The following is a 23810-nucleotide window of genomic DNA, read 5'->3' as shown; positions in this document are numbered from 1 at the left end:
GATGACGTAAGCATTCTGGGAAATTTTTCTGTCCCTAGTTCACCTAGTGAGCATCTGAAATCCCTACATCCGTAGGGATAGATTCATAGCCACTACACTACTTTTCCCCACTCCCCCTAGATGAAAAGAGGAATTGGGACACCACTACCCTCACGGGAACGTGCAAAATTTAGGGGTAGGACTGAAAAGTAGGACTAGGGGGAGTATTGGGACTGGGCCTAAAACTGCTGAACTGTGAACACGCTTGTCTCAGGTTGCAGAAATTCTCCTCCCTCCCTCCGGACAAGAAGCGGTTCTGCCAGGACTGCCAGGTTCTGCTCCTGCCGGCGGAGCACGCCGCCCACACCGCCCACAGCACGGCGGCGCTGACGCCGGCCCAGCTGAGACGGCCCAGCGTCCTGCTGACGCCGCTGGACAACAAGAAGAGCAACGCCCAGTACCTGTTCACCGACCGCAGCGCCGGCTTCCTGCTAGACACGCTGGCCGCGCTGGGGTTCACCAAGGTGCTGTGTGTGGGAACGCCCAGGTGAGGAGGGTTAGCAAAACACTCCTGCAAAAACTGATGTGATGAGGAAAAAAGATTTGGATTTCTAAAAGCTCAAATTGAGACTCATCAAATCTTGTTTTGCTCATTTACAGAACTGTCTCAGAAAATTAGGGTATTAGTAGTGCTGAGCTGCCACTTGGGGGCAGTGTGAGGTATAAAGGAGGTGTGAGCTGCTCTCATCCCACTGTTATCACTTCAGTCACAAAATATGTGCTTTATGGTTGAGTCTAACCTGCTGTTCCCGTTGATAACCTTGAGAGGAGCTGATTTCTCTCAGTTATACAGGGAGTACTTTTCATGGAGTCAACATCAGGTAGTTGTAATCTACTACTAGGGCTGGGTGATATGGACCAAAAGTCATATCTGGATATTTTCTAGCTAAATGGCGATACTCGATATATATCTCGATATTTTTTCTGTGCCATAATTGGGGTTTCCCCCAAAGCATTATAGCATAGCATCTCTGTTAGCATCTCTGTTAGCATCTCTGTTAGCATCTCTGTTAGCATCTCTGTTAGCTTCATTTTTTTCTGAGGCAAACCCTTAAAAAAACAGTCAGTTTTAATACAAAGCCTCGTGCCAAATGTCACACAGGTTCCTTTATTAACAGAGGTCTGCACAATATCAAAATGTATAAAACAAATGAAATAAAAATAAACTGCCTGCATATATAGAATAAAAATGCTTCTTGAATAAAATAAAACAAACATCCCTTTCCTGCATAACAATTAAATTAAAATACACTGTTCAATTAATACAATGTAGACAGTAACAGGCAGACTTTTCCACTGAGGTTGACAGTTAATGCAAATAACAAAACATTTGTGCAAATCTCAAATAAAACATTCAAGGCAATATTAAAATCTCGATATATCGCCCAGCCCTATCTACTACTACTGTGATTTAGCACAGTGGTCTCCAACCCCCGGGCCCCGGCCCGGTACCGGGCCGTGGGTCATCTGGTACCGGGCCGCACAGAGAGAAAAACTAATTTCTGTAGCCCAGACTGATGATGGTTGACTCTCAAACTGATGGTTCACAATGTTTTTATTCCTTGGATGTAAATACACTGCAAACACACCGTAAGAGCTATAAAGGAATAAAATAAAATAGAGTTAGTCTTTCTACATTCATATAAGTTTCATTTAACTTAAATACAGACCGACACAGCTGCTCAGTAATAAATCTACCGTTAACACAATACATGAGTAACCATGGCAACCAAACTCAAGCTGGACATAAATACGACATAAAATTTGCAAAGAAAACAAATCCTTATCAGCAGGTGATTTTTGTGTCGGTTAGGCTCCACTTTAGCATTCCTGACACTAGTTTAGTCTTTCAGACACACTTTCTACTGCCGTTAAACTTTTACCCTTAAAGTCGAAGCGCTGGATGTTTACAAGGCCTCGGTGAGACGCCTTCAAAATAAAAGCACTAAATATCGGTCTCCTTAATATAACAAATGAAATAAAAACCTGGCTTTAAATAACGTTAATGAGAAAACAAACATAAAAACACATTTATAGAAATACTCATATTAAAGGTAATTTACAATTTCCATTATTTTATTTTTTCGAAAATGTTTTATTATTCATTATTATTACTATAGAGAAAATACCAGTTTTTAATGCAGATCTTGTCATTTATTTAGTTTTTATCAGCTACACCTTTTAGATTGGGCCGTGAAAATATTGTCAGACATTAAACCGGTCCTGGTTCAGAAAAGGTCGAGGACCACTGCTTTAAATGACCATCAGTTTTCCCTGATGTGTTTCAGACTGCAGGAGCTGATCAAGCTGCGGAACCTGGACCGGAACCACCAGCCCATGAGGAGCCTGCTGCTGGACATCGACTACAGGTGCCTCCGTCTTATGTGTCGTCTCGGCCCGCAGGTCCAGAGTTCTGAGTTCCTGAGTAGATCTGAATGTTGCTGGTCTTTGTCACGACCTCCAGTCTCCTTGTGCATCACAAGTATCACTCATGTTCATACTCCACACAGAATCCCTGGGTTCCCAGTTTATAGGCTGGGGTTTACTGCAGGTGTCCGTTTCCTTAGCAACGAGGGTTCTGGGCATTTTACTGTGATTCCTTTAGAACGGGAACGATGCAGAACTGTGAGCCGGGTCATAAACAGGGTTTTAAAGCCTGAATGCAACATGGGGAGTTGGAACATTTCTCCTCCATTCATACACTAGGAAGACAGTGTTTCCTCTAGGAATTTTTTCAGCAGTGGGGGCATGCTTCCCGGGGGGGTGGTGGCGGCGGCGGCGGCGGCGGCGGCGGCGGCGGCGGCGGCGGCGGCGGTGGCGTAAATGTACGGCGTACACAAATAACCACTTGACAGCAAATGTAACTTTCAAAACCTATTTATTCGCTTTTATCCCTGAACTTTTGAAGAACAATCCCTGAACAAAAAATAAATGTTACTTCAACTTCAACTCTAACCAGTTGAAAATGTAAAAAATAAATAAAAACAATAACATTAAATAAATAACATGTAAACATCAGCTAGATGAGGCTGTGTAGACTCAATGACCAATGCCGCGTTCCATTTGTCCTCGGAAGTCGGAATTTCCCAGTCGGAATTTTCAACTGGAACGCCCCTCGAAGTGGGATTTCCTACTGGGAAAGTGGGAGAAGCTTCACCACCCCCGAGTTACCATTCCAAGATGGCTGCCATTCCTAGTTCCCTGTTCCGATTTCCGAGGTAAATGGAACGCGGCAAAAGTTTGCACCCAGGCTCAGAGCACTTAATTTTCCTTGGCTTTTTAAAGAAGAGCTCTAAGGCTCTGTTGTAGGGAAATTCTCCCAGAGGTGGCCCATTGATGCTTAGCAGCATACATGCTGCAAGATGATCCCCCTCACGGGTAATTAACGCCAATAGGATCCCCCAAACACCCCAAACACCCCACTCCCTCCCTCCCCCCGCCGTTGCGCTCATCATCACACAGGCTGTGCTGTGAGGGTGGAGAGATGCGGCGATGGTGCATTTGCAAAAAAAAAAAAAAATTTAATAAAATAAAATTTTCAGGCGTGGCGGCTATGATTTAGCAGTGGCGGGCCGCCACTGCTGAATGAATGTAGAGGAAACACTGGAAGAGAAGATTTGAAATCCACATTTTTATTGGTGAAGTTTGTTTCATAAATGAAATTCAAAAGAAAAAGCTCAAGCACATCAGCAAATCAGTTAGGCCAGGTGCATTATTCAAAAATGCAATACAAATACAGTTAAATAAATCAAATTCAGAAATAAAATATGGCTGAGTCTCAAATAGGCACTTAAGCAGACTCTCAATTCAAAATTAAAACTAAAGCTGACTCAATACAGCAATTCAAGCACTAGTAACTGTAACGTTTACAGTGGAACTTGTCCAGACGTGTTTAGCGTTTAAATGATAATTCAGGCTGGAGCAGCTCCGCTGGAGGAAAATTATTTTTTACCAAAGGTACAAATCACCACGTTTTTGTTGATAGTCCCATCTTCTTTCTTTTTCTACATAAACTTGCCGTTCAAAGGCCCAGCAAAGATTTGCTGAGTCTCCCCTGAGTCGTCCAGGTCTGTCACTGCTTTGTTAGGCCACGTTTCCACATAGTATTTACAAAAACAGATATTTCCCCCTCTACGTTTTGAAAAATATCCTCGTTTACAAGAACACGGATAAATACGCTGTTAAGGTGCTATGAGCATCCACACCTACAGGGGGCAGTGTAACGAGAAGATAAAGTCATGCTAGCCAATCAGAATCCTGGAAAAAAACATCAACAAATGACACGTGTGAAGCCTGAATAATATGGTTCTGCGTTAAATCGACGGCGTAGCCTACGTACGGTGTGCGTCGCCGCGTACCCTACGCCGTAGCTCTGGGTTGGTGTAACACGGAACCATAAATCAGCCTGGACTGCCAGTTACTTCCAAGATGAACGAGAGTCTTTAGTTTGGAGTGACAGAGAAGTGGAATTACTTTTAAGTGTGACTTTAGAATATAAAACAGGTAAAATACAAGAAAATATTGACGGTGGCCAAACAAATTGTAAACACAGGTGGCACACATGACGCTGGTGACGTTTCTGTCTCATAATGTGACGTTCTGAAGACTAAATCTCTGTTTCCCTCCGTTTAGACGCAAACGTGAAGACGGAGTTTTTGAAAACTTTCTCCACTTTGGCCGGAGTTTTCAGAAATTATCGTTTTTGGTGACTTTGAGCTTCGTTTTCGTGTAAACGAACGGCCAAAACGCATGAAAACACCGCCGTTTTTGCTCTGTGTAAACAGGGCCTTAGTTTGACTAGCAGCAGGAGGGAAGTGACCTGCCACTGCCAAGTGGCCTACGGGTCCCTCAATGGGACAAATTTAAAATGCTCGTGCATTTTGCCACTCATAATTAATTGCGTTGTTTTTTATAATGCGTTAATTAGCAGTGTAATTAATTAATAAAATTAATGCGCTAAACTGACAGCCCTAATTAATTTATTTATTTAAAATGAACAAAAAGCCGTCAGTCTCTTTCTCTGATTTCCTCCTCCTGACTCAGACGTCTGACTCCAACCCCCCGACCAATCAGTGGCCTGTAGTGTGATGATGTCAGATACAGCTGACTCAGCAGCTTAGAACCTCGGCAGAATAGATACAGAAAAGTATCTACTCGGCACGTTAGACCCCTAGTGGAAAAGAACCAAACCGACTGGAGTGGGGCTGAGTAGGTACTAGTGGAAAAGCGCCAATGGAGAGGTGGAGCGGCCCACGTTGTGGTCGGCGGTCCGTCTGCAGCATCACAGGGGGCTGTGGGGGCTGATGGAGCTGATGGAGCCGGGGGAACACACCTCCAGGTGGCTCGGCCAGACCTGCGGCTCCGTGGGCTTCAGGAAGCGCAGGGCGGGGTACAGCGGCTCGGTGAACTGGTGGTGAGCCCGGTCAAACACCGGAGTCACGGCTGCACTGAAGCTCTGCAGCACCGCCATGGAGTCGGCGTCGTAGAACATCAGCTGGCCCTTGTCGTAGTTGACCCACACGCCCACCCTGCCCGGCGGGCCGCGCCCTGCGCCCTGGCACGCCACGCTGCGGTCGTTGTGCCACGCCGACAGCTGCCCCCTCTTGAGCTCCACGCACCAGGAGTTCCTGTTCCGGCCCAGCTTGGCGGCCGCGTCCCGGCCCTTCCTCTGCAGCGTGGCGTAGGCCACGCCCACCGCCCAGGCCGAGCAGCAGCGGGTGTCCACCTCCCAGTAACCCCGCCCCGCGGCGATGGGAGACGAGCCCAGGGCGCACAGCACCTTATCAAACTGGAGAGGGCGCTCTGGAGCAGACTGGGCGGGGCCAGAGAAGGCCAGGCCACGCCCCTCCGAGGTCACGGTCACCTGGGGGTGGCAGGTCTGCCTGTCAATCACCATGGGGGAGGAGTCTGGAAGAATGGAAAATGGAAATGTACTTTATTTATATAGCTACCTCTAGTTAACTTATCCTAACGACATTATCAACTAATCTATTAAATTTGAAAAAACTATCAAAAATCACACCCAGATTTCTGACACAAGGACTGAAAGACAAGGACAAGGCGCCAAAGCGAGTCGTCTGAATGAAAGAGAATCCAAAGACTTGTTGATGACATAGTTTTTCTCTGCCTGCCTCCAAATAAACTAGACTACAAGAAGATGTGTGACATCACGCAGAGGTGGGAGGAGCTGCAGTTCCTTCGCCTCACCCTGCCGCTGCTGCACATCTAGAAACGCTCGCCATCGTACCTAACAGCAAAGTCTTCCTTTGCAGCTGGGCTCTCAGGTTCCTGGAGACGGAGGACAGCGTCTTTAGGAGCTTCTCAAATCTCTCTCCATCCAGTCGGATCTCCCTCTCCGCGGCGTTGGGTATCTTTGGACTGCAGGAGGGATCACAATTCAATTCAATTTTATTCATAAAGCGTCTATTAGCTAAACTCCCATAGTGGGAGAAAAACCTTAAGCCAAACAGTGGCAAGAAAAACTCCCCTTTAGGAGGAAAGAAACCTGGACCAGGACCTGGATCACAAGGGGGGACCCTCCTGCTGAAGACCAGCTGGACAGAGCAGGAAAAGAGAGAACAGACAGAGAGAATGAAGAACAGAGAAAGGAGAGGGGGGGACAGGATATCAGCAAGCATCTACCAGACATCCATACAGACAGCTGGTAGCAGCAGTGGGATGATCAGAGGGGGGACTGCAGGCCAGCATGCAGCTCCTGAAGCTCCGGCCTGCAAACGTACACAAAAGAGAAAAAGGAGGGTGGGCAGACCAGCACAACAAACTACAAGAACGATGGACAACAATGATTGCTATGAGATACTGATAATTAATAAAAAAAATGGAAGAGGAGAAGAGAAGGGAAGAAGGGTGAGAGGCACCGCCCAGTGGATCATGTCGGTGCCCCCCTGCAGCATAGGCCTATAGCAGCATATCTACCACGTATCACTGTATCACAGAGGCAGAAGTGAGGCGGACAACAGTTGCAGGTTCTTAACCTGCACGTGTGGCATCTTACCTGATGGTCTCAGGACGGGCCTGGGGGAGAAGCACAAGCAGAGAGCGGGTTAGAAGCGGGTTAGGAGCGCCGTGACACATGTTTGGACGGTGAGGACCAGACCTTCCCGTCCTGCTCTGCTCCGGGGCTCAGCGCTCTCCGGGTGCCCAGGATGGCCCTACTGACTCGGTCCTGGTGCTGCTCCCAGTTCTTCAGAACCTGGTCCAGCCGGGTCCTGGTCTGTCTCAGGTCCAGCTCCAGAGAGTCCAGGGCGGCCTGCTCGTCCTGCTGCAGGACGCGCCGCATGTTGTTGAAGTGCTCTCTTACCTGCTGCTTCATGACCTCCGAGGTTCGCTTCAGGTGGGAGGGAAGACAGGAGGGGACGACAGGGGGGGACGGCAGGGGGGACGACAGGGGGCACGACGGGGGATGATAGGGAGGACGACAGGGGGGGACAATCTTTACTTTTTCAACAAGTGTCATAAAATCATTGAAATGTTTAAAGATGGTGTTCTCAAAACGGAGGTTTGTTATTATTCCTCCCTCCACAGTTGATAATATAACAATTCGTGTGGGTAAAGGGCGCGGCGGCGGTCTGGGTGGCGCGGTCTGGTTAGCTTGGTGCGGTCTGGGTAGCGCGGTCTGGTTAGCTTGGTGCGGTCTGGGTGGCGCGGTCTGGTTAGCTTGGCGCGGTCTGGTTAGCTTGGCGCGGTCTGGGTGGCGCGGTCTGGTTAGCTTGGCGCGGTCTGGTTAGCTTGGTGCGGTCTGGGTGGCGCGGTCTGGTTAGCTTGGTGCGGTCTGGGTGGTGCGGTCTGGTTAGCGCGGCCTGGTTAGCATGCGGTCTGGGTGGCGCAGTCTGATTAGCGTGGTGCAGTCTGATTAGCGTGGTGCAGTCTGATTAGCGTGGTGCAGTCTGGTTAGCGTGGTGCAGTCTGGTTAGCGTGGTGCAGTCTGATTAGCATGGTGCAGTCTGGTTAGCGTGGTGCAGTCTGATTAGCGTGGCGCGGTCTGATTAGCGTGGTGCAGTCTGATTAGCGTGGTGCAGTCTGGGGGGCGCAGCGGCGTTCCGGTTGGTGTGATGGCGGTCTGGGTGGTGGGGTCTGATTTGTGCGGCCTGGGTGGCGTGGCGGCGGTCTGGGTGGGGGTCTGGGTGGTGCGATGAGATTCTGGGTCCGTACTTACAGACAGATCGGCTCTGCGTTTCTTCAGAGACTCAATGTGAGCATCAGTCCTGGAGCTCTCCACCTTCAGCTCCTCCAGATGTTTGGACAGCTGCCTCTGGAGATGGGAGGATGTTTCTCAGCATTAACGGCTCGACGTGTTGTTGTTCCTAAGTCATTACTGGGTAGTTTGGTCTTTGGTTTAGCTCTGAGAGGTGCAGACGTACCTCAGACGGCGGCGCGTCCACGGCTGCCTTCCTCTGGAGTTTGGGTGAGCGGGGAAACGGCTGGACGGCTCTGTCCTGGCTGGAGCCCAGAGGAGCGCTGGCCTCCTGCAGCAGACCGCTGAAGCCTGCAGAGGGCGCTGAGTGCTGGGGCTGCACCGCTGACCTCTCCTCTGCCATCTCAGCACACTGACCCAAGACAAGGTACAAACAGCTGTCAGACACGGCCACCAGTTTGGTTTCTGCATTTTTCAAGGTACTTTCAGTCGTCTTGTCTTCCCCGGCGTGAAGACTGAACCAGTTCCTCTGGTTTATGTGAGACCTGTCTGTTCATGCTCACTCCGGAACACCAAGCGTCTCTCTTTTTCTTCCATTCAATTCAATTTTATTTATATAGCATCTATTAGAAAAGAAGTTGTCTCTATGATCTTTCCAAAGTCCCAGAACATAAACCCCAGAGCAATTATTCCATAAACAATGGCAGCTAAAAACTCCCCTAGTGGGAGAAAAACCTGAAGCCAAACAGTGGCAAGGAAAAAAGAAACCTTGAGCAGGACCTGGCTCATTCTTCAAGAATTAAATGAAACAATGAACATTTAGTTACACAGATGTCTAATTCTAATGGAAAAAAAAAACCAACCACTTACCGTTCAATGCGTGCAGGCCTGGTTAAAGCGCTCAGCCAGCAGCTGGACTGAGGTGTTTCTGTGTGTTTCTGGAGGAGCTGTGTGTGCCGAGGGTTACAGGCTGTTCCCCCACCTCCAGCACACCTTGCTGTTTCCTGGATACCGGACCCCCCAGTCATGCAGTGTTTGATCCGCTGGTGCATGTGCATGCAGGAGACGTGCAGACGCTCGTTCTCCGTCTTTCAATCCTGCGGTGTTCTGTGTTCAAACCCAACCAGAGGATCTGATTGTTGTGGGTGTTGGCGACAAACACAGAGCAAGACTCCGTTTCCCCCTGGGGCAAGTTGCAGCTGATCCTTAGTCATTTTAGTTTGAACCGATTATGAGCAGATCTGTAAAACTCACGTAGCCGGGTATTTACAAAAACAGATATTTTCCCCTCTACGTTTTCAAAAATATCCTCGTTTACACGGACCCGCATGAATACGCTGTTAACGTCATGCCAGCCAATCAGAATCCTGGAAAAACATCAACAAATGACACGTGTATTCGTGTAACTTCCAGTTAAGGCTGATATATGGTCCCGCGTTAAATCGACGCAGAACCTACGGCGTAGGGTACGCAGCGACGAACACCGTACGGAGCGCATCGCCGCGTACCCTACGCCGTAGGCTCTGCGTCGATTTAACGCGGGACCATAATTCAGGCTTTACTTCCAAGACGGAACGAGAGTCTGAGAGAATTTAAAACAGATAAAATAAAATATTGACGGTGGCCAAACAAATTGTAAACACAGGTCGCACTCATGACGCTGCTGGGGACGTTTCTGTCGCATAATGTGACGTAAATCTCCGTTTTCCTACGTTTTCTCTGTTTAGACGCAAACGTGAAAACTGAGTTTTTGAAAATCTCCACTTTGGCCGGAGTTTTCAGAAATGATCGTTTTTGGGGGCTTTGACCTCCGTTTTCGTGTAAACGAATGGCCAAAACGCATGAAAACGCCTCAGTTTTTGCCCTGTGTAAACGGGGCCTCAGCAGTTTGCGCTTCTGAACATGTGTAAACACAATGCCATGAAGGACAGACATAAGCAGTGGTCTTATAGAAGCCAAAAAAAAGAAAATAACATCATTGACCCAGTGAAAAAAGGATGGAGGCGCTTGTTGTTTCCATCTGAAGTGGATAAACGTCTCACAAGGAGTGTGGTAAAGGCTGTAATAACATGGGCAGCTGGAGATTCCTCTGGTGTCAGACCAAAGAGAGCACAGATCGGATCAGGATCCAAACATCTCACTAAAAGCTTTAAGAATACTGAGCACGGTACATTTTAAAGTGGACGACGGCACACGTAGAAGAAGAGCAAAGTCAAGGCGGCATCGTCTGGAGGAAGTTTGTTTCACACATCTGAGATCCTCTGCATCTGGACAAACCACCAGGTCCTGCGGGCAGATGACACCAGAGACCAATTGTTGGTCTGAGTGTCCAGAAACGTCTATTAAAAACATAGAATCCACCTTTTCAAGGGCAACAATAGTTTGCTATAATGCCAAAACCCACTTTTATTATGTTTTATTTTTGTAGAAAACTGGATTTAAAAGACAGGACTGTTTTCTTCATCCTGCTCCCGCTCAAAACTCTGAGAATTCATGCTGCACAACAATAGAGATGCATTCATTTAGTGTCTTCTCTCGTCCCGCAAGAGAAATGTCCTGGACAAATCTGTCTGATTTAATGTTAACATGATCATTGTGAAGCGTGATGGATAATTGACAGTTCATAGGGCACCTGACTGAAAGTTAGATGCATCATTGTCATCATCGCACAAGCTTTTTCACCTTTCATACACGCATCAATTATGTGATTGAGGTTATAGCAACGAGAGTAGCTGTGAGTGGCTCAAATAACACTAATAAATAACATAAAATGAACAAAGTTAATGAATGAAATTAATTAATTTAACAAATGAATCACGTGGCCATTACATTGCTGTGGAGGAAGAGAATGCTGCTGACCGACTGAGGTTCCAATCCCTCGTCTCTCCAAGATGCTCCACAGACACTAAACAGTTTCTCCAAATATCTGACTTGCTTTGACTTTGTTTTGTAAAGACCTAGTTTGAAGTTCTTCTCTACGTTTAAATGCAGTCAAATTCAGGTTATTGCTAATATTCCGGTTACTGAAACATTGGGAATATTCTGTATACATGGTAATTAATCATTTGGGATATCTGGATCAAACCAGCGACGCACGGAGAACGTGATGACGCAATTCCCGTCTTTTCCGCTTCTTCTTCCTGTATCCAAATTCAAAACAAATGCTGCTTCGCGCAACTTTTCTCTCACCTTCTTGTAAATCTTCTATCCCGGTACTTTCTACCGTCTACAAATGCAGAAATGTTCATATCCTTCATTACATTTATGAAGTGATTAGTCTCCTCCTGGTCTTGATTCTCCGTGTTTAGAAGAACTTCCTGGACTCAAAAGACCAGGATTCCTTGTGAACAGAGCATGTGCAGAAAACAAATTCCTGTTCCGTTTGATGGGGATATTCCGTTTGGCGTTTACATGACCCAATATTCAGGTTTTAAAAGTAGTAACCCAGGGCTCATATTCTTTTTAAAAACCGGAATATGAGCCAATTCAGGTTATTCAAAGGGGTTATTGGTGTTTACATGGCCGTGCAAATTCGGGTTATTGCCAATATTCGGGTTTTAAAAGGGTTATTGATGCATGGAAACGTAGACATTGATTTCCATCTTGTCGCTAGACTCCATCCCGATCCCGCAGTGTTTTCTTTTTTAGCCGCCGCAGCAAAGTTCAAACCGCCCGCTCCCGAACAAATTTGCATTGGGACCCGATCCCAATGCAGCCCTCTAGTCTGACTTGCTGTCTTTTCCCTTGACGGAGCGGAGGAGTACATGCTCTGTTTGTTCCGCAGGTACGCGCAGTTCTACAGCCCGGAGGAGTTCTGCCACTACAACATGTTCAACAATCACTTCTTTGCTGGAGAGGTAAGTTCAGGTGCATTTGTCGTCAGTCCAGTCACGTCTCCCGCTTCTCTCTGTGATGAAGCACGTGTGCGTCCCAGTCCTCTGTTGCAGTGCTGGACCACTTCCTCACGGAGCAGGACGGGGAGAAGGTGGTGCTGGTGGCCGACCCGCCCTTCGGAGGCCTGGTCAAGCCTCTGGCCAACACCTTCTCTCTCATATCCCAGAGGTGGAGGAAGCTGCAGAGCCCCGGTCAGTATTCACAAGCTTCTTCCTGCAATAAAGCAGTTTTACAAACCTAAGACACTGAAGAGTCTCACCCTGGATTCACACTGAGAGCGTCACGGGCGTCACGGGCGTCATAGGCGTCCGGCTGCCATTCATTGTCTATGAAAGTGCTGCGGGAGGTGTTGGAGGCGTCCAGAGCGTCAATTTGAAGTTGAGAGAATCTAAACTTTATAAAAATGAGCAGCAGCGACACCAAGGCGTCGTCCAATCACAGACCAGGATTCCTGGTCTGTGCAGATTGTACATTCATGTTCACACAAACGTACACTCACTCACATGTATACATGAGCAAAGCTGTGCACTAACACACTTATCGCACTTATCAGGAATTAATATACAGGACTGTCTCAGAAAATTAGAATATTGTGATTTTCTGTAATGCAATTAAAAAAACAAAAATGTCATACATTCTGGATTCATTACAAATCAACTGAAATTGCAAGCCTTTTATTATTTTAATATTGCTGATCATGGCTTACAGCTTAAGAAAACTCAAATATCCTATCTCAAAAAATTAGAATATTCTGGGAATCTTAAACTTAAAATACACTAAGGTAATTTACAATTTCCATTTTATTTTTTTGAAAATGATGTTTTATTATTATTATTCATTATTATTATTACTATATTGAAAATACCACCGTTTTTAATACCGATCTTGTTATTTTATTTTTTATCAACTACACATTTAGATTGGGCCGTGAAAATATTGTCAGACATTAAACCGGTCCTGGTACAGAAAAGGTTGGAGACCACTGGGCTAGAGAACGTCAGGGCTTCACTTGTTTCCGTCCATCGTTGTGTTAATCAAGTGTTTCCTGTTGTAAGCTCCATGTTTGCCCGTGTGTCCAGGCGGTGACGCCGACATGCCCACCATGTGGATCTTCCCGTACTTCTTCGAGCCTCGTATCCTGGAGTGTCTGCCGTCCTTCACCATGCTGGACTACCAGGTATCGTTTCCTGCCGTCACGCGTCAGCTGATTGTTGAAGAGCGGTGACTCCAGGCTGCACTAGAGATGCACCGATCAGGACTTTGAGGGCCGATCACCAAAACATGTATCTGCTGATCCCGATATTGTCGATCACCGATTACAACGTGAAATCCGTAAATTCTTCAATATTGTTTTCTCATTTATAACAATTTTCTCATTTACTTGACTTGACTTATTTGTATTATTAGGTGTCAAAATTAAGAGATGAGAAAGTATCATGAATTGACCACTGTTTTATTGCAACTCTTCACTGCTTTGGATGTAACTGTATATAGTCTATAACAGGGGTCGGCAACCCAAAATGATGAAAGAGCCGTATTGGACCAAAAACACAAAAAACAAATATGTCTGGAGCTGCAAAAAAATTAAAAGTCTTGTAAAAGCCTTAGAATGAAGGCAACACATGCTGCATGTTTCTATATTAGTTAGAACTGGGGGAAGATTATTTTTTTCATTATGCAGTCGAAATGTCGAGAAAAAAGTCGAAATGCCGAGATTAATGTTGAAGTACAATCTTGAGAAAAAAGTCGAAATGTCGAGAAAAAAGTCGAAATGTTGAGATTGAATAGGAAAGGAAAAAGGAAGAGGGAAAAAAAGGGGGAAAAAAAGGTCAAACATTTTTGAAAAAGCTCCAGGAGCCAGTAGGGCGGCGCTAAAGAGCTGCATGTGGCTCTAGAGCCGCGGGTTACCGACGCCCAGTCTAGTATTGCTCCTTTCATCAGTGAAATATTTACGACGCAGCAGCGCGTACCGGGATCCGAGCAGCTAACGATGCGGCTAAACCCGATGTCTTCTACAATGACAAACGGCTGATGATCAAGACTTATGAATCCATTACTTTATAATGTAGTTCGTTATTAGGGCCCAAGCACGGACAGTGCAAAGGCCCTATTGTATCTGTAAGAATTAATTTCTTTTCATCGTTATTATTTTCCTTCTTCCGACGAAATTAGGGCCTTTGTTCCCGCTAAACGTGCCCAAAAAGTCACCAAATTTTGCACCGCGCCAGGCCTGGTGAAAAATGTGATATTTAATGGTTTACATTAATGGGCGTGGCAAAATGGCTCAACAGCGCCCCCTAGAAAACTTTTTGCCTCAAGCCCCACAATACGGTTTGACGTACATGAACGAAAATCGATACACACCTGTATCATGTCACAACTTAAAGAAAAGTCTCTTGGCGCCATGGCTGAAACCCAACAGGAAGTCGGCCATTTTGAATTAATTGTGTAATTTTGGCGCATTTCTGTGCCCGTTAATACGGCCCGAACCGTAACGTGCACCCAGGTGTGTTATACATCAAAATGTGCATCTCCATCCTGCGACGATGCGCATTACTTTTCTCAGTCAAAAGCGTTACCGTGGCGACGATAGACGCCAAGAAGCGTGACCACCCCTCATCTGATTGGTCCATATTTGATAGTTCCTACTTTCTGCCATAACTTTTGAATGGTGTGACATAAAGACTCGTGGGTGGTGTCATTTCTGATGTGCTTATGATGATAAGTTGAGTTTTATGTGAACAGCCGATAGGGCCATTATCGGCCTATCGGTGCATCTCTACGCTGCACCTGCAGGCTCCTCCGTTGTCCTGGTGGGAGCTTTGGTCCGCTCACACCGCTGCTCCCGTGTCTAACCAGGTGGACTACGACAACCATCCTCTGTACAAGCACGGGAAGACGGGCAGGAAGCAGTCTCCGGTCCGACTCTTCACCAACATGGCCGCCAGAGACATCGTCCTGCCAGGAGACGAGGGATACAGGTACCGACACCCACGACCCGCTCCCAACCACCACCATACCAACTTCACATCAGCCTCACTGCACTAGTGTCAATCATCTGCAGTAGCACCAACGCTTGGAGGATTATGGGAATATTTAAAGTTTCCATAAGAATGAACAGGAAAATATGTGGATTAAACTGAAAACCTGCAAAACTGTAGCATTGGTGGTGGAAGCTGATGATGCACTGATGTTCAGCGTCAGCAGGAAACAGGTGACCCTTAAGAGGACGACACGGAGGGAGACCTACGCACCGGGGTTTTTGTTGTGGAAGCGACGTCCACCCTCCGTTGCTAAGCGGCGCTGCAGTCAGAATCTGTTCCGAGATTTGGAGACCAGTCTCACACCGTGTCATAACTGCATGCGATGCGAGCGAACGTCAGCGACAAAATTAATTCCATTGCTTTATTTTCTATTGGACTGTCCTAACTGGCCGCGAGCGGCGCAGAGCGACGCAGCACAACGCAGCGCTCCGTTTTGAGCTGATCATTTGTCGGACGCCCTGCTTCTATTTTCTTCTTGTCGCTCGCATTGAAAGCTGATTGAAAGTGCTGTAGGAAACGGTCATTTCAATACAAGAACCTCAATAAAGTGGCAGCTGCTGGAGGGAGATGGACAGGGAGAATGTTCTGATAAGATAATATATAATAATAGGATAATATTTCTTTCTGCCACTTTATTGAGGTTTCTGTAGTGAAATGAGGAGGAATCATAGAAATAACTTCTCATTTCAACTAACTGGATCAGCCGTTCCTCATCATGACTGTTTCCTACAGCGCTTTCAACCGGCTTTCAATGCGAGCGACAGGAAGAAAATAGAAGAACATTTAAATATCACAATATCAAGCTCGTTTTCTGTTTAGAGTACAAACGTAGGAAGATTACAAGTACTCCCCATCTTTTACTTGTCTCTTTACTATTTTAGTAGTTATTTTAGGAGTTTCTTTCAGGAGCGCACGGGCAGGTAGTGCGGTGAATAAAGGCTGATTTATGGTTCTGTGTAAAATCGACGGCGTAGCCTACGCCTAAGTTCAGCGTTGGTGTAACGCGGAACCATAAATCAGCCATTTAAAAGGCGACTTTCAGCTGTCAATCAAAATAACGTGGGGGCCCATAACGCTTTCAGTGTTTCAGGACAGAGAGCGTCCGATGCCACGCAGTGTGACGCAATAGTCGGACGCTCGCGTGCAGTTAGGACAGGCTGTGATCTTGGATATTGACGGGGTCTGTGACGGTATTCATCCCAAACGTTGCTGTGCTTCTTGATTTGACTTATTTATGACTTTAGATCTCTAGAACGATGATGGATCCTGATGACATGAGTTCAGAGATTCTAACCTTGTGGATGTTCAGTTGCCTGAATGCTGATCTGGAGGAGTTTTAAGGACAAACAATCACCATAAATAACCAGTCCTTTAACCCTTGTACTGTCCTTCTTTCCTCCTGCTCTCTCTTCTTTCCTTGTTTTCTCCTTTCTTTCCTTCATTCTTTTTTCCCTTCCTTCCTTCCTTCCTTCCTTCCTTCCTTCCTTCCTTCCTTCCTTCCTTCCTTCCTTTTTTTCCCTTCCCTCCTTCTTTCCTTCCTTCTTTTCTCTCTTCCTTCTTTCCTTCTTCCTTCCTTCCTTCCTTCCTTCCTTCCTTCCTTCCTTCCTTCCTTCCTTCCTTCCTTCCTTCCTTCCTTCCTTTTTTCCCTTCCCTCCTTCTTTCCTTCCTTCTTTTCTCTCTTCCTTCTTTCCTTCTTCCTTCCTTCCTTCCTTCCTTCCTTCCTTCCTTCCTTCTTTCCTTCTTTTTCCCTTCCTTCCTCCTTCCCTCTTTCCTTCCCTCTTTCCTTCCCTCTTTCCTTCCTTCCTTCCTACCTCCTTCTCTCTCTTCCTTCCTTCTTTTCTCCCTTCCTTCTTTCCTTCTTTTTTCCTTCCTTCCTTCCTTTCTTCCTTCCTTCCTTCCTTCCTTCCTTCCTTCCTTCTTTTTCCCTTCCTTCCTCCTTCCCTCTTTCCTTCCCTCTTTCCTTCCTTCCTTCCTTCCTACCTCCTTCTCTCTCTTCCTTCCTTCTTTTCTCCCTTCCTTCTTTCCTTCTTTTTTCCTTCCTTCTTTCCTTCTTTTTTCCTTCCTTCCTTCCTTCCTTCCTTCCTTCCTTCCTTCCTTCCTTCCTTCCTTCCTTCCTTCCTTCCTTCTTTTTCCCTTCCTTCCTTCCTTCCTTCTTTCCTTCTTTTTCCCTTCCTTCCTTCCTTCTTTCCTTCTTTTTTCCTTCCTTCCTTCCTTCCTCCCTTCCTTCCTTCCTTCCTTCCTTCTTTTTCCCTTCCTTCCTCCTTTCCTACTTTCCTTCCTTGCTTCTTTCCTTCCTTCCTCCCTTCCTTCCTTCCTTCTTTTTCCCTTCCTTCCTTCCTTCTTTCCTTCTTTTTCCCTTCCTTCCTCCTTTCCTACTTTCCTTCCTTGCTTCTTTCCTTCCTTCCTCCCTTCCTCCCTTCTTCCCTTCCTCCTTCCTTGACCTGAAGACAGTACGAGGGTTAAACCATGTGACCTGCACCACGTTTACATTAATCTGTGAATATTGAGACTATTTAGACTTGTCATTGATCAACAGCAACAACAGGACTGGTTCTGCTCTGCTGGAATGCTTGTGCAGAACATTTATGTTGTTTAGTGGTTAAACAAGACCAAACGTGCCAGATCTCTGTGTGGATCAAACTCAGCAGGTCCAGAGCCTCAGGTCTCCGGTGAGAGAAGAGCAACAAGTACACAAGTCCAAGCACGTCGGCCGACTTCTTCCAAGTAACAGATTAGTTCATGGCTCTTGTTTCTACCTGAGCAGATGTGTGAGGAGCCGAACGTGTGTCTGACTCAGTACTAGTGGTGTGGCCGGTTCTGTGCTGTCTGAACACGCAGTGACAACTGAGAACTGTTCTACCCCCGTCAGCAGCAGCCGGCCCTGGGGGGTCCAGGACTGACGTACCGGAGGTCTGTGAGACAGAAGTTCTTGTAGGAACCTCAGCCGGGCTCGGCCCCCCAGGAGCTTCTAGAGCCCCCAGGGATCGGGGAGCCGGCTCTGCTTCCTCGTAGGAACGTGTGTCGCTGGGATTGAAAGCTTAACTTTATGGTGCTTTTCCACTAGCACCTACTCAGCCCGACTCTCCTCCACTCGGTTTGGTTCTTTTCCACTAGAGGTCTAACATGCTGAGTAGATACTTTTCTGTAACTACCGTATTTTTGGATTTAAAACACACACACAGCGCACCGACCGAAAAGGCGGCGTCTACACAAACGGAGCGCCGCCTTACAACCACACACACACACAAATAGAGCGAAATTTTTTTAAATTAAAAATAGAGCTTTATTTAAGTTATTACATTAATCAAACCCATCGAAATCTCCATCCTCCGTTTCTGCATTCATCCGAGCCTGATCAATCAGACCAGGAGAACTGATCAGCTGCGACGGGCAGAGCCCGCAGCTCTCTGGCCGCGCTGATAACCGAGTCATTTTCCTGCCGTGCGGCCCCTCGGAAATGATGCCGGCTTTTGCAAAAGCCCGAACAACAGTCCAACCCAGCAGACACGTCAGCCCACGCATCTACAATCCTTCAACAGTAGGCCCCAGGAGCCCCGCCACGGAGCCGCCGCCTGACAATCACGGGCAATTCACGCGCTCCTAGGGATGGGAATCGAGAACCGGTTCTTGTTGAGAACCGGTTCCCAGTGTTTCAATTCCTTGGAATCGTTTGCCTTTTTCCCAAACGATTCCCTTATCGATTCCAGTGGGCGCGAATGACGTCACCAAGCACGTTGCACAACGTGCGCATTCGTGCCCAGCAGGAAAACACGGGGACAAAGCGTCATAAACGCTCGAAAGTTTGGTTACATTTTACCAAAAAGGATGACAACAGAGCGACAATACTTGCAATGTGGACATTTCAACAAAGGGGGGAAACTGTTAGGACTCAGCCGGCTGATCCGCTGGGAGCGCGGAGTCAGCCTGCATGTGGTAAGGCTGATTTATGGTTCCGCGTTACACCAACGCAGAGCCTACGGCGTAGGGTACGCGGCAACACGCACCGTAGGGCGCGCGTTGCCGCGTACCCTACGCCGTAGGCTCTGCGTATATTTAACGCGGACCATAAATCATGCTTTAGAAGAGCTGCGCTCCGGCGGACAGCGGAGCTCCTGACACAGCTGCAGCTGATCAGCTCATCTATGGAGAAGTTAAAGAGCTTCTACCGCTAACTTCTCCTTTCAAGGCAGGGAAGAGTATCAGGCCAGAATAGATGAATGTTACCAGCAGTGACTAAGTTTGTGGTGTTGAACATGTTACTGGACATTCTTGTGTAATTGCCACAAAATAATTTGTTGTTTTTCGTTATTTTCTACAGATATTTATTTTATTATTATTATTTTATATTAAATACATATTTTACTGTATATTAGAAATCATTTTGTGGGGACCCCCTGGCAACATCGAGGAGCCTAAGGCTGGGGGCGTCTTAACACCTCATTATATCTTTTTTGTTCAAAGATATAAAAGTTTTATATCTTTGAACAAAAAAGATCGGAGAAACAAAGAAATTGAAACAAAGAAACAATTTTAGTATCAACTTTGTTTTATTAAAACAAAGTTGATACTAAAATTGTTTCTTCTCCTTTTTTCCAAATGAGAATCGATAAGAGAATCGATAAAGAATCAAATCGATAAGCAGAATCGATAAGAGAATCGGAATCGAAAAAATCTTATCAATTCCCATCCCTACGCGCTCCCCTTCCCCCTTTCATGGTGGTCCCTACTACGTCCGCCTTATGGATCCGCGTTAAGTTGACGTGCACCATACGCCGTAGGGTACAGTGCACGTCGCCACGTAACCTACGCCGTAGGCTCTGCGTTGGTGTAACGCAGAACCATAAATCAGCCTTTACTATAATACAATGGGCGCATTGCGTCATTGGGCGCACGGCACATTTAAAAAAAAAAAAAGACGTTTATATGCGCCTAATGGTGGCCAAAATACGGTATTCTGCCGAGGTTCTAAGCTGCTGAGTCAGCTGTATCTGACATCATCACTCTACAGACCACCGATTGGTCGGGGGGTTGGAGTCAGACGTCTGAGTCAGGAGGAGGAAATCAGAGAAAGAGCAACTCTGACGGATTCTGGTTCATTTTATTCAACCAGCAATGGCAGCAAAAGTCTGTTTCATGATCCAACTCTGAGGTGCAGATGTTCATAAACCTGGTGCTGAGGAGAGAATTAAAAAAGGATCTAGACGGAGATAAGGAACGACCAGATCTACCAGGAGCTCTGTCTCTTCATAGCTGCTCACGGCTCCAGCTGACTTTTCAGCAGCGCAGAGACAAACAAACAAACAAAAAAAAAGCATTGCTGCTTGAAGTTTCTCTCTCTCATTTTTTAACTTGATATTGAACACACATTCTACATCTTTAGTGTTGTTGTCTTCTTCGTTTATATCACACAATCAAATACGTCACAGCAGCTTCTCTACAACCTCCTACTTCTGCTCCAGGTGAATTGTTATGAGAAAAAACCAGGCTGAGTTGAGTTGAGTAGAGCCGAGTAGGTGCTGGTGGAAACGCAGCATTAGATGTGCAGCATCTCAGCAGCGTGGAGAGAACCCCCCCCCCCCCCCTAAACGCCTGAGCAGTGATGAACGTTGCTCTTGTCTCTCCAGGTTTTGCGCCGCGTGTGACAGATACGTTTGCTCGCTGAACAAACATTGTGCCAAGTGCGACCTCTGCCCTTCCAAGGTAAGACCCGCCGCTCCAGACGCCGGTGCATCATCAGCTTCAGTCGGAGTTACAGCTCGTGTTTCTCTCCCGGTGTGTGCAGGACGGCCGTGAGTGGAAGCACTGCTCCTCGTGCAGCAGATGTGTCAAACCATGTAGGTGACCTGAGCTCAACTCTGATTTCCCTCCCACATCAACGGCCAGCTTTCCTGACTTTCCCTTTCCTTCCCCCCAGCCTGGAGACACTGCGGGTCGTGTGGGCGCTGCGCCCTGCCGGACCACCCCTGTGGCCCCGCCGGGGCCCCCCAGGGCTGCTTCACCTGCGGCAGCCTGAAGCACAAACGCAGGGGCTGCCCGCTCATGAAGCACCACACCAGGTAACACCCCCGCCCTTCATCTAGTACAGGCAGTAGTAAAAATAAATCAGGGGGGATGGTGGATTTGATCATATGGGGACAGATAATTTGTGCTGATTACAAATAATATAATATATTACAAATAATAGCAGTGACCAAAACAGCTGCAGAAATACTGCAGGAATGACATAGCAGCAGTTAAATGCAGCCTTCTGTAAGCTTTAAATATCCACTGGGCTTACATCTAATACATCAAAACACAACAATAAAAAACACTTTTCTGAACTTATCAATATGACTACAGAAGAGTATTAGGGCCAGAAGGAGAAAAATAAAAATATTTTAGAGGAAGAATATTTTTTTTTCATTATGCACTTCGTGAAAAAAGTCGAAATGTTGAGGAAAATGTCAAGATTAAAGTTTAATTTCGAGAAAAAAGTCAATGTCGAAAAAAAAAGTCGAAATGTTGAGAAAAAAGTGCTCAAAGTGCACAATAAAAAAAAAATCTTCCACTCTCAAATTTTTTTTCTCTGGCCTGGCTCTAATATTCTTCCGTATGACTCTGTCCTTCACAGGATAAGTAAAATGGATCACTGCAAAAACTCACAATCCTAACAAGAATATTTGTCTTATTTCTAGTTAAAATGTCTCATTTTCGTAAAAAAACAACAATTTTCACCTGTTTCAAGTAGATTTTCACTTAAAATAAGTAGAAAAATCTGCCAGTGGAACAAGATTTTTTTGTTTGTAATGAGAAGATAAATCTTGTCCCACTGGCAGATTTTTCTACTTATTTCAAGTGAAAATGTACTTGAAACAGGTGAAAATTGTCAAATAAGTTATTTTTCTGGTGTTATTTTTCTGGTGATGACTCTAAATGTTGAAATAGCAGTAAAACCACATTCATTGATGAAATGACATAAGGGATGGAAAGGAGGGATGACAGTTTTACAGGGGGGATGATTTGGACCATTTTTATTTCAGGGGGGGATGCCATCCCCCTCATCCCCCCTCATCAACTCGACTGTGACTCCTGTGTCTTGTTCCCTCAGTCCTGGGCCTAAATCCAAACACGCTGGCAGGAACGCTTCCCCTCATCCTCTGAAGATGAAGAACAAGAGGAAGTCTGGGGCAGCTCGCCGGGCCAAGAGGGCGTCTGCTCCGGCGGTGTGACCTCCACGCCGGCGGTGTGACCTCCACGCCGGCGGTGTGACCTCCACGCCGGCGGTGTGACCTCCACGCCGGCGGTGTGACCTCCACGCTGCCACGGAGGCTTCTCTTTCATTAACCGTGTTTACTGTTGTCTGAGCAAAATAAATCTTGAATATAACACGAGTCGGCTTTCCTTGTGAGCAATGAAGGAAGTCCGTGATGGACGGTTTCAGGGCACTGGATTGCAGGACACCAGAGCTGGACGCCAGCGGGCCTGAACACTCGCCGTGCCGCGTCTCCGGGCTCAGTGTTTCAGGTTTATCATTATCTTTTTTTTTTTTTTTTTTTTTTTTTTTTTTTTTAAGGTTTATCATTATCTTGAGAAGAAATGAGCTCTAAGGGGTCAGGCGATTAAAAAAAATTAATCTATATATTTTTTTAAATGTATTTTTTTTTTTCCTCTTTTATTATTATTTATTTATTTTTGTTTAATATTATGAAAAGTTAAAAAAAAAAGGGGGGGGGGTATTGATAATTATATTGTTATTGTAAATCTTATTTTTTTTCTTTTTTATTGCCCTCAATAAAGATATCTATACAAAAGAAAATCTAATTACAGGATTTATAATTAATTAATCTTATTAATTGCATTTTAATTGCATATCTGCTGAAATTCTCCAAATAAAGAATTAGAATTCTAGGCCATTGCAAGATTGCAGTGCATGACTAATCAATTGAAACACTAAGAAGAGAAGATTTAAAATCCACATTTTTATTGGTGAAGTGTTACATAAATGAAATTCAAAAGAAAAAGCTCAAGCACGTGGGCAAACCAATTAGGCCAGGTGAATTATTCAAAAATGCCATGCAATAAAATTCAGAAATAAAATAAGGCTGAGTCTCAAATAGACACTTAAGCAGACTCAATTCAAACTTAAAACTAAAGCTGACTCAATACAGTAATTCAAGTACTAGTAACTGTAACGTTTACAGTGGAACTTTTCTGGACATGTTTAGTGTTTAAATGATAATTCAGGCTGGAGCAGCTCCGCTGATAGGAACATTATTTTTTACCAAATGTACAAATCACTGTGTTCTTGTTGATAGTCCCGTCTTCTTTCTTTTTATACATAAACTTGTCGTTCACTGTACGACCTCAAGATTCCAAGATCATTTTCTTTCTTCTCTTTGGTATGTTTTGTAAGATAACACAATTTTGACACGATCTGAACCTACACAACACCAGCACAACCTTCAGTGGGGGGTATTTTTGTTTCTGTTATGGTTGTGATATACATTCTCAATGTACCATTGTTACTTTTATATTCATTGTGAAAAATAATTAAAAAAACAGATTTGAAACAGAAATGAGCTGTGGACCAAAGAGGAAGAGGAGCGTCCGGACTCCAAACACCTGCGGTGCTGCACTTCTGCATCTACTAGCATGCACTTACGACAAGATGGTGTCTTCTTAGATGTAGCTTTCTTATA

General features: G+C 45.8%; 2 protein-coding genes across 4 annotated transcripts in view; one reads left to right on the top strand and one right to left on the bottom strand.

The window, feature by feature from the left end:
• zcchc4 (zinc finger, CCHC domain containing 4) overlaps positions 1-22502 on the top strand; it is a 28696-nt gene extending 6194 nt beyond the window's left edge. Inside the window, exons 4-14 of one of the 3 annotated variants that reach the window (XM_061709881.1) lie at positions 254-526; positions 2328-2408; positions 11979-12051; positions 12129-12279; positions 13168-13265; positions 14948-15069; positions 20757-20832; positions 20915-20966; positions 21047-21188; positions 22220-22341; positions 22422-22502. In XM_061709881.1, the coding sequence (XP_061565865.1) occupies positions 254-526; positions 2328-2408; positions 11979-12051; positions 12129-12279; positions 13168-13265; positions 14948-15069; positions 20757-20832; positions 20915-20966; positions 21047-21188; positions 22220-22340 (1189 nt within the window). In that variant the 3' untranslated portion in view covers position 22341; positions 22422-22502. Of the gene's footprint in view, positions 1-253; positions 527-2327; positions 2409-11978; positions 12052-12128; positions 12280-13167; positions 13266-14947; positions 15070-20756; positions 20833-20914; positions 20967-21046; positions 21189-22219 lie in introns of all 3 variants that reach the window. The other 2 variants (XM_061709882.1, XM_061709880.1) reach the window with 2 other exon arrangements.
• Positions 3692-9307, bottom strand: si:dkey-219e21.4 (tripartite motif-containing protein 14). Its single transcript, XM_061710552.1, has 7 exons — positions 9065-9307; positions 8421-8606; positions 8216-8311; positions 7157-7387; positions 7055-7074; positions 6287-6417; positions 3692-5946 (listed from the first exon to the last, which is right to left on the bottom strand). Exons 2-7 carry the CDS (start codon positions 8595-8597, stop codon positions 5321-5323), a joined length of 1281 nt encoding a protein of 426 aa, XP_061566536.1. The 5' UTR covers positions 8598-8606; positions 9065-9307; the 3' UTR covers positions 3692-5320.
• Positions 22503-23810: the final 1308 nt, after the last annotated feature.

Source organism: Cololabis saira, chromosome 20 (assembly GCF_033807715.1).
Source record: "Cololabis saira isolate AMF1-May2022 chromosome 20, fColSai1.1, whole genome shotgun sequence".
In the NCBI taxonomy this organism is placed as follows: domain Eukaryota; kingdom Metazoa; phylum Chordata; class Actinopteri; order Beloniformes; family Belonidae; genus Cololabis; species Cololabis saira.
Note: the sequence above shows the minus strand (reverse complement) of the source record. Positions and strands in the feature narration are given on the sequence as shown.

What these genes read in the sequence shown, in the direction of transcription:
- si:dkey-219e21.4 (XM_061710552.1), bottom strand. Translation starts at nt 8,597, where the DNA reads ATGGCAGAGGAGAGGTCAGCGGTGCAGCCCCAGCACTCAGCGCCCTCT. An exon ending in GAGCAGAGCAGGACGGGAAG is followed by an intron (nt 7,075 to 7,156) that starts GTCTGGTCCTCA and finishes CTTCTCCCCCAG; the next exon opens with GCCCGTCCTGAGACCATCAG. An exon ending in AAGGAAGACTTTGCTGTTAG is followed by an intron (nt 5,947 to 6,286) that starts GTACGATGGCGA and finishes CCATTCTTCCAG; the next exon opens with ACTCCTCCCCCATGGTGATT.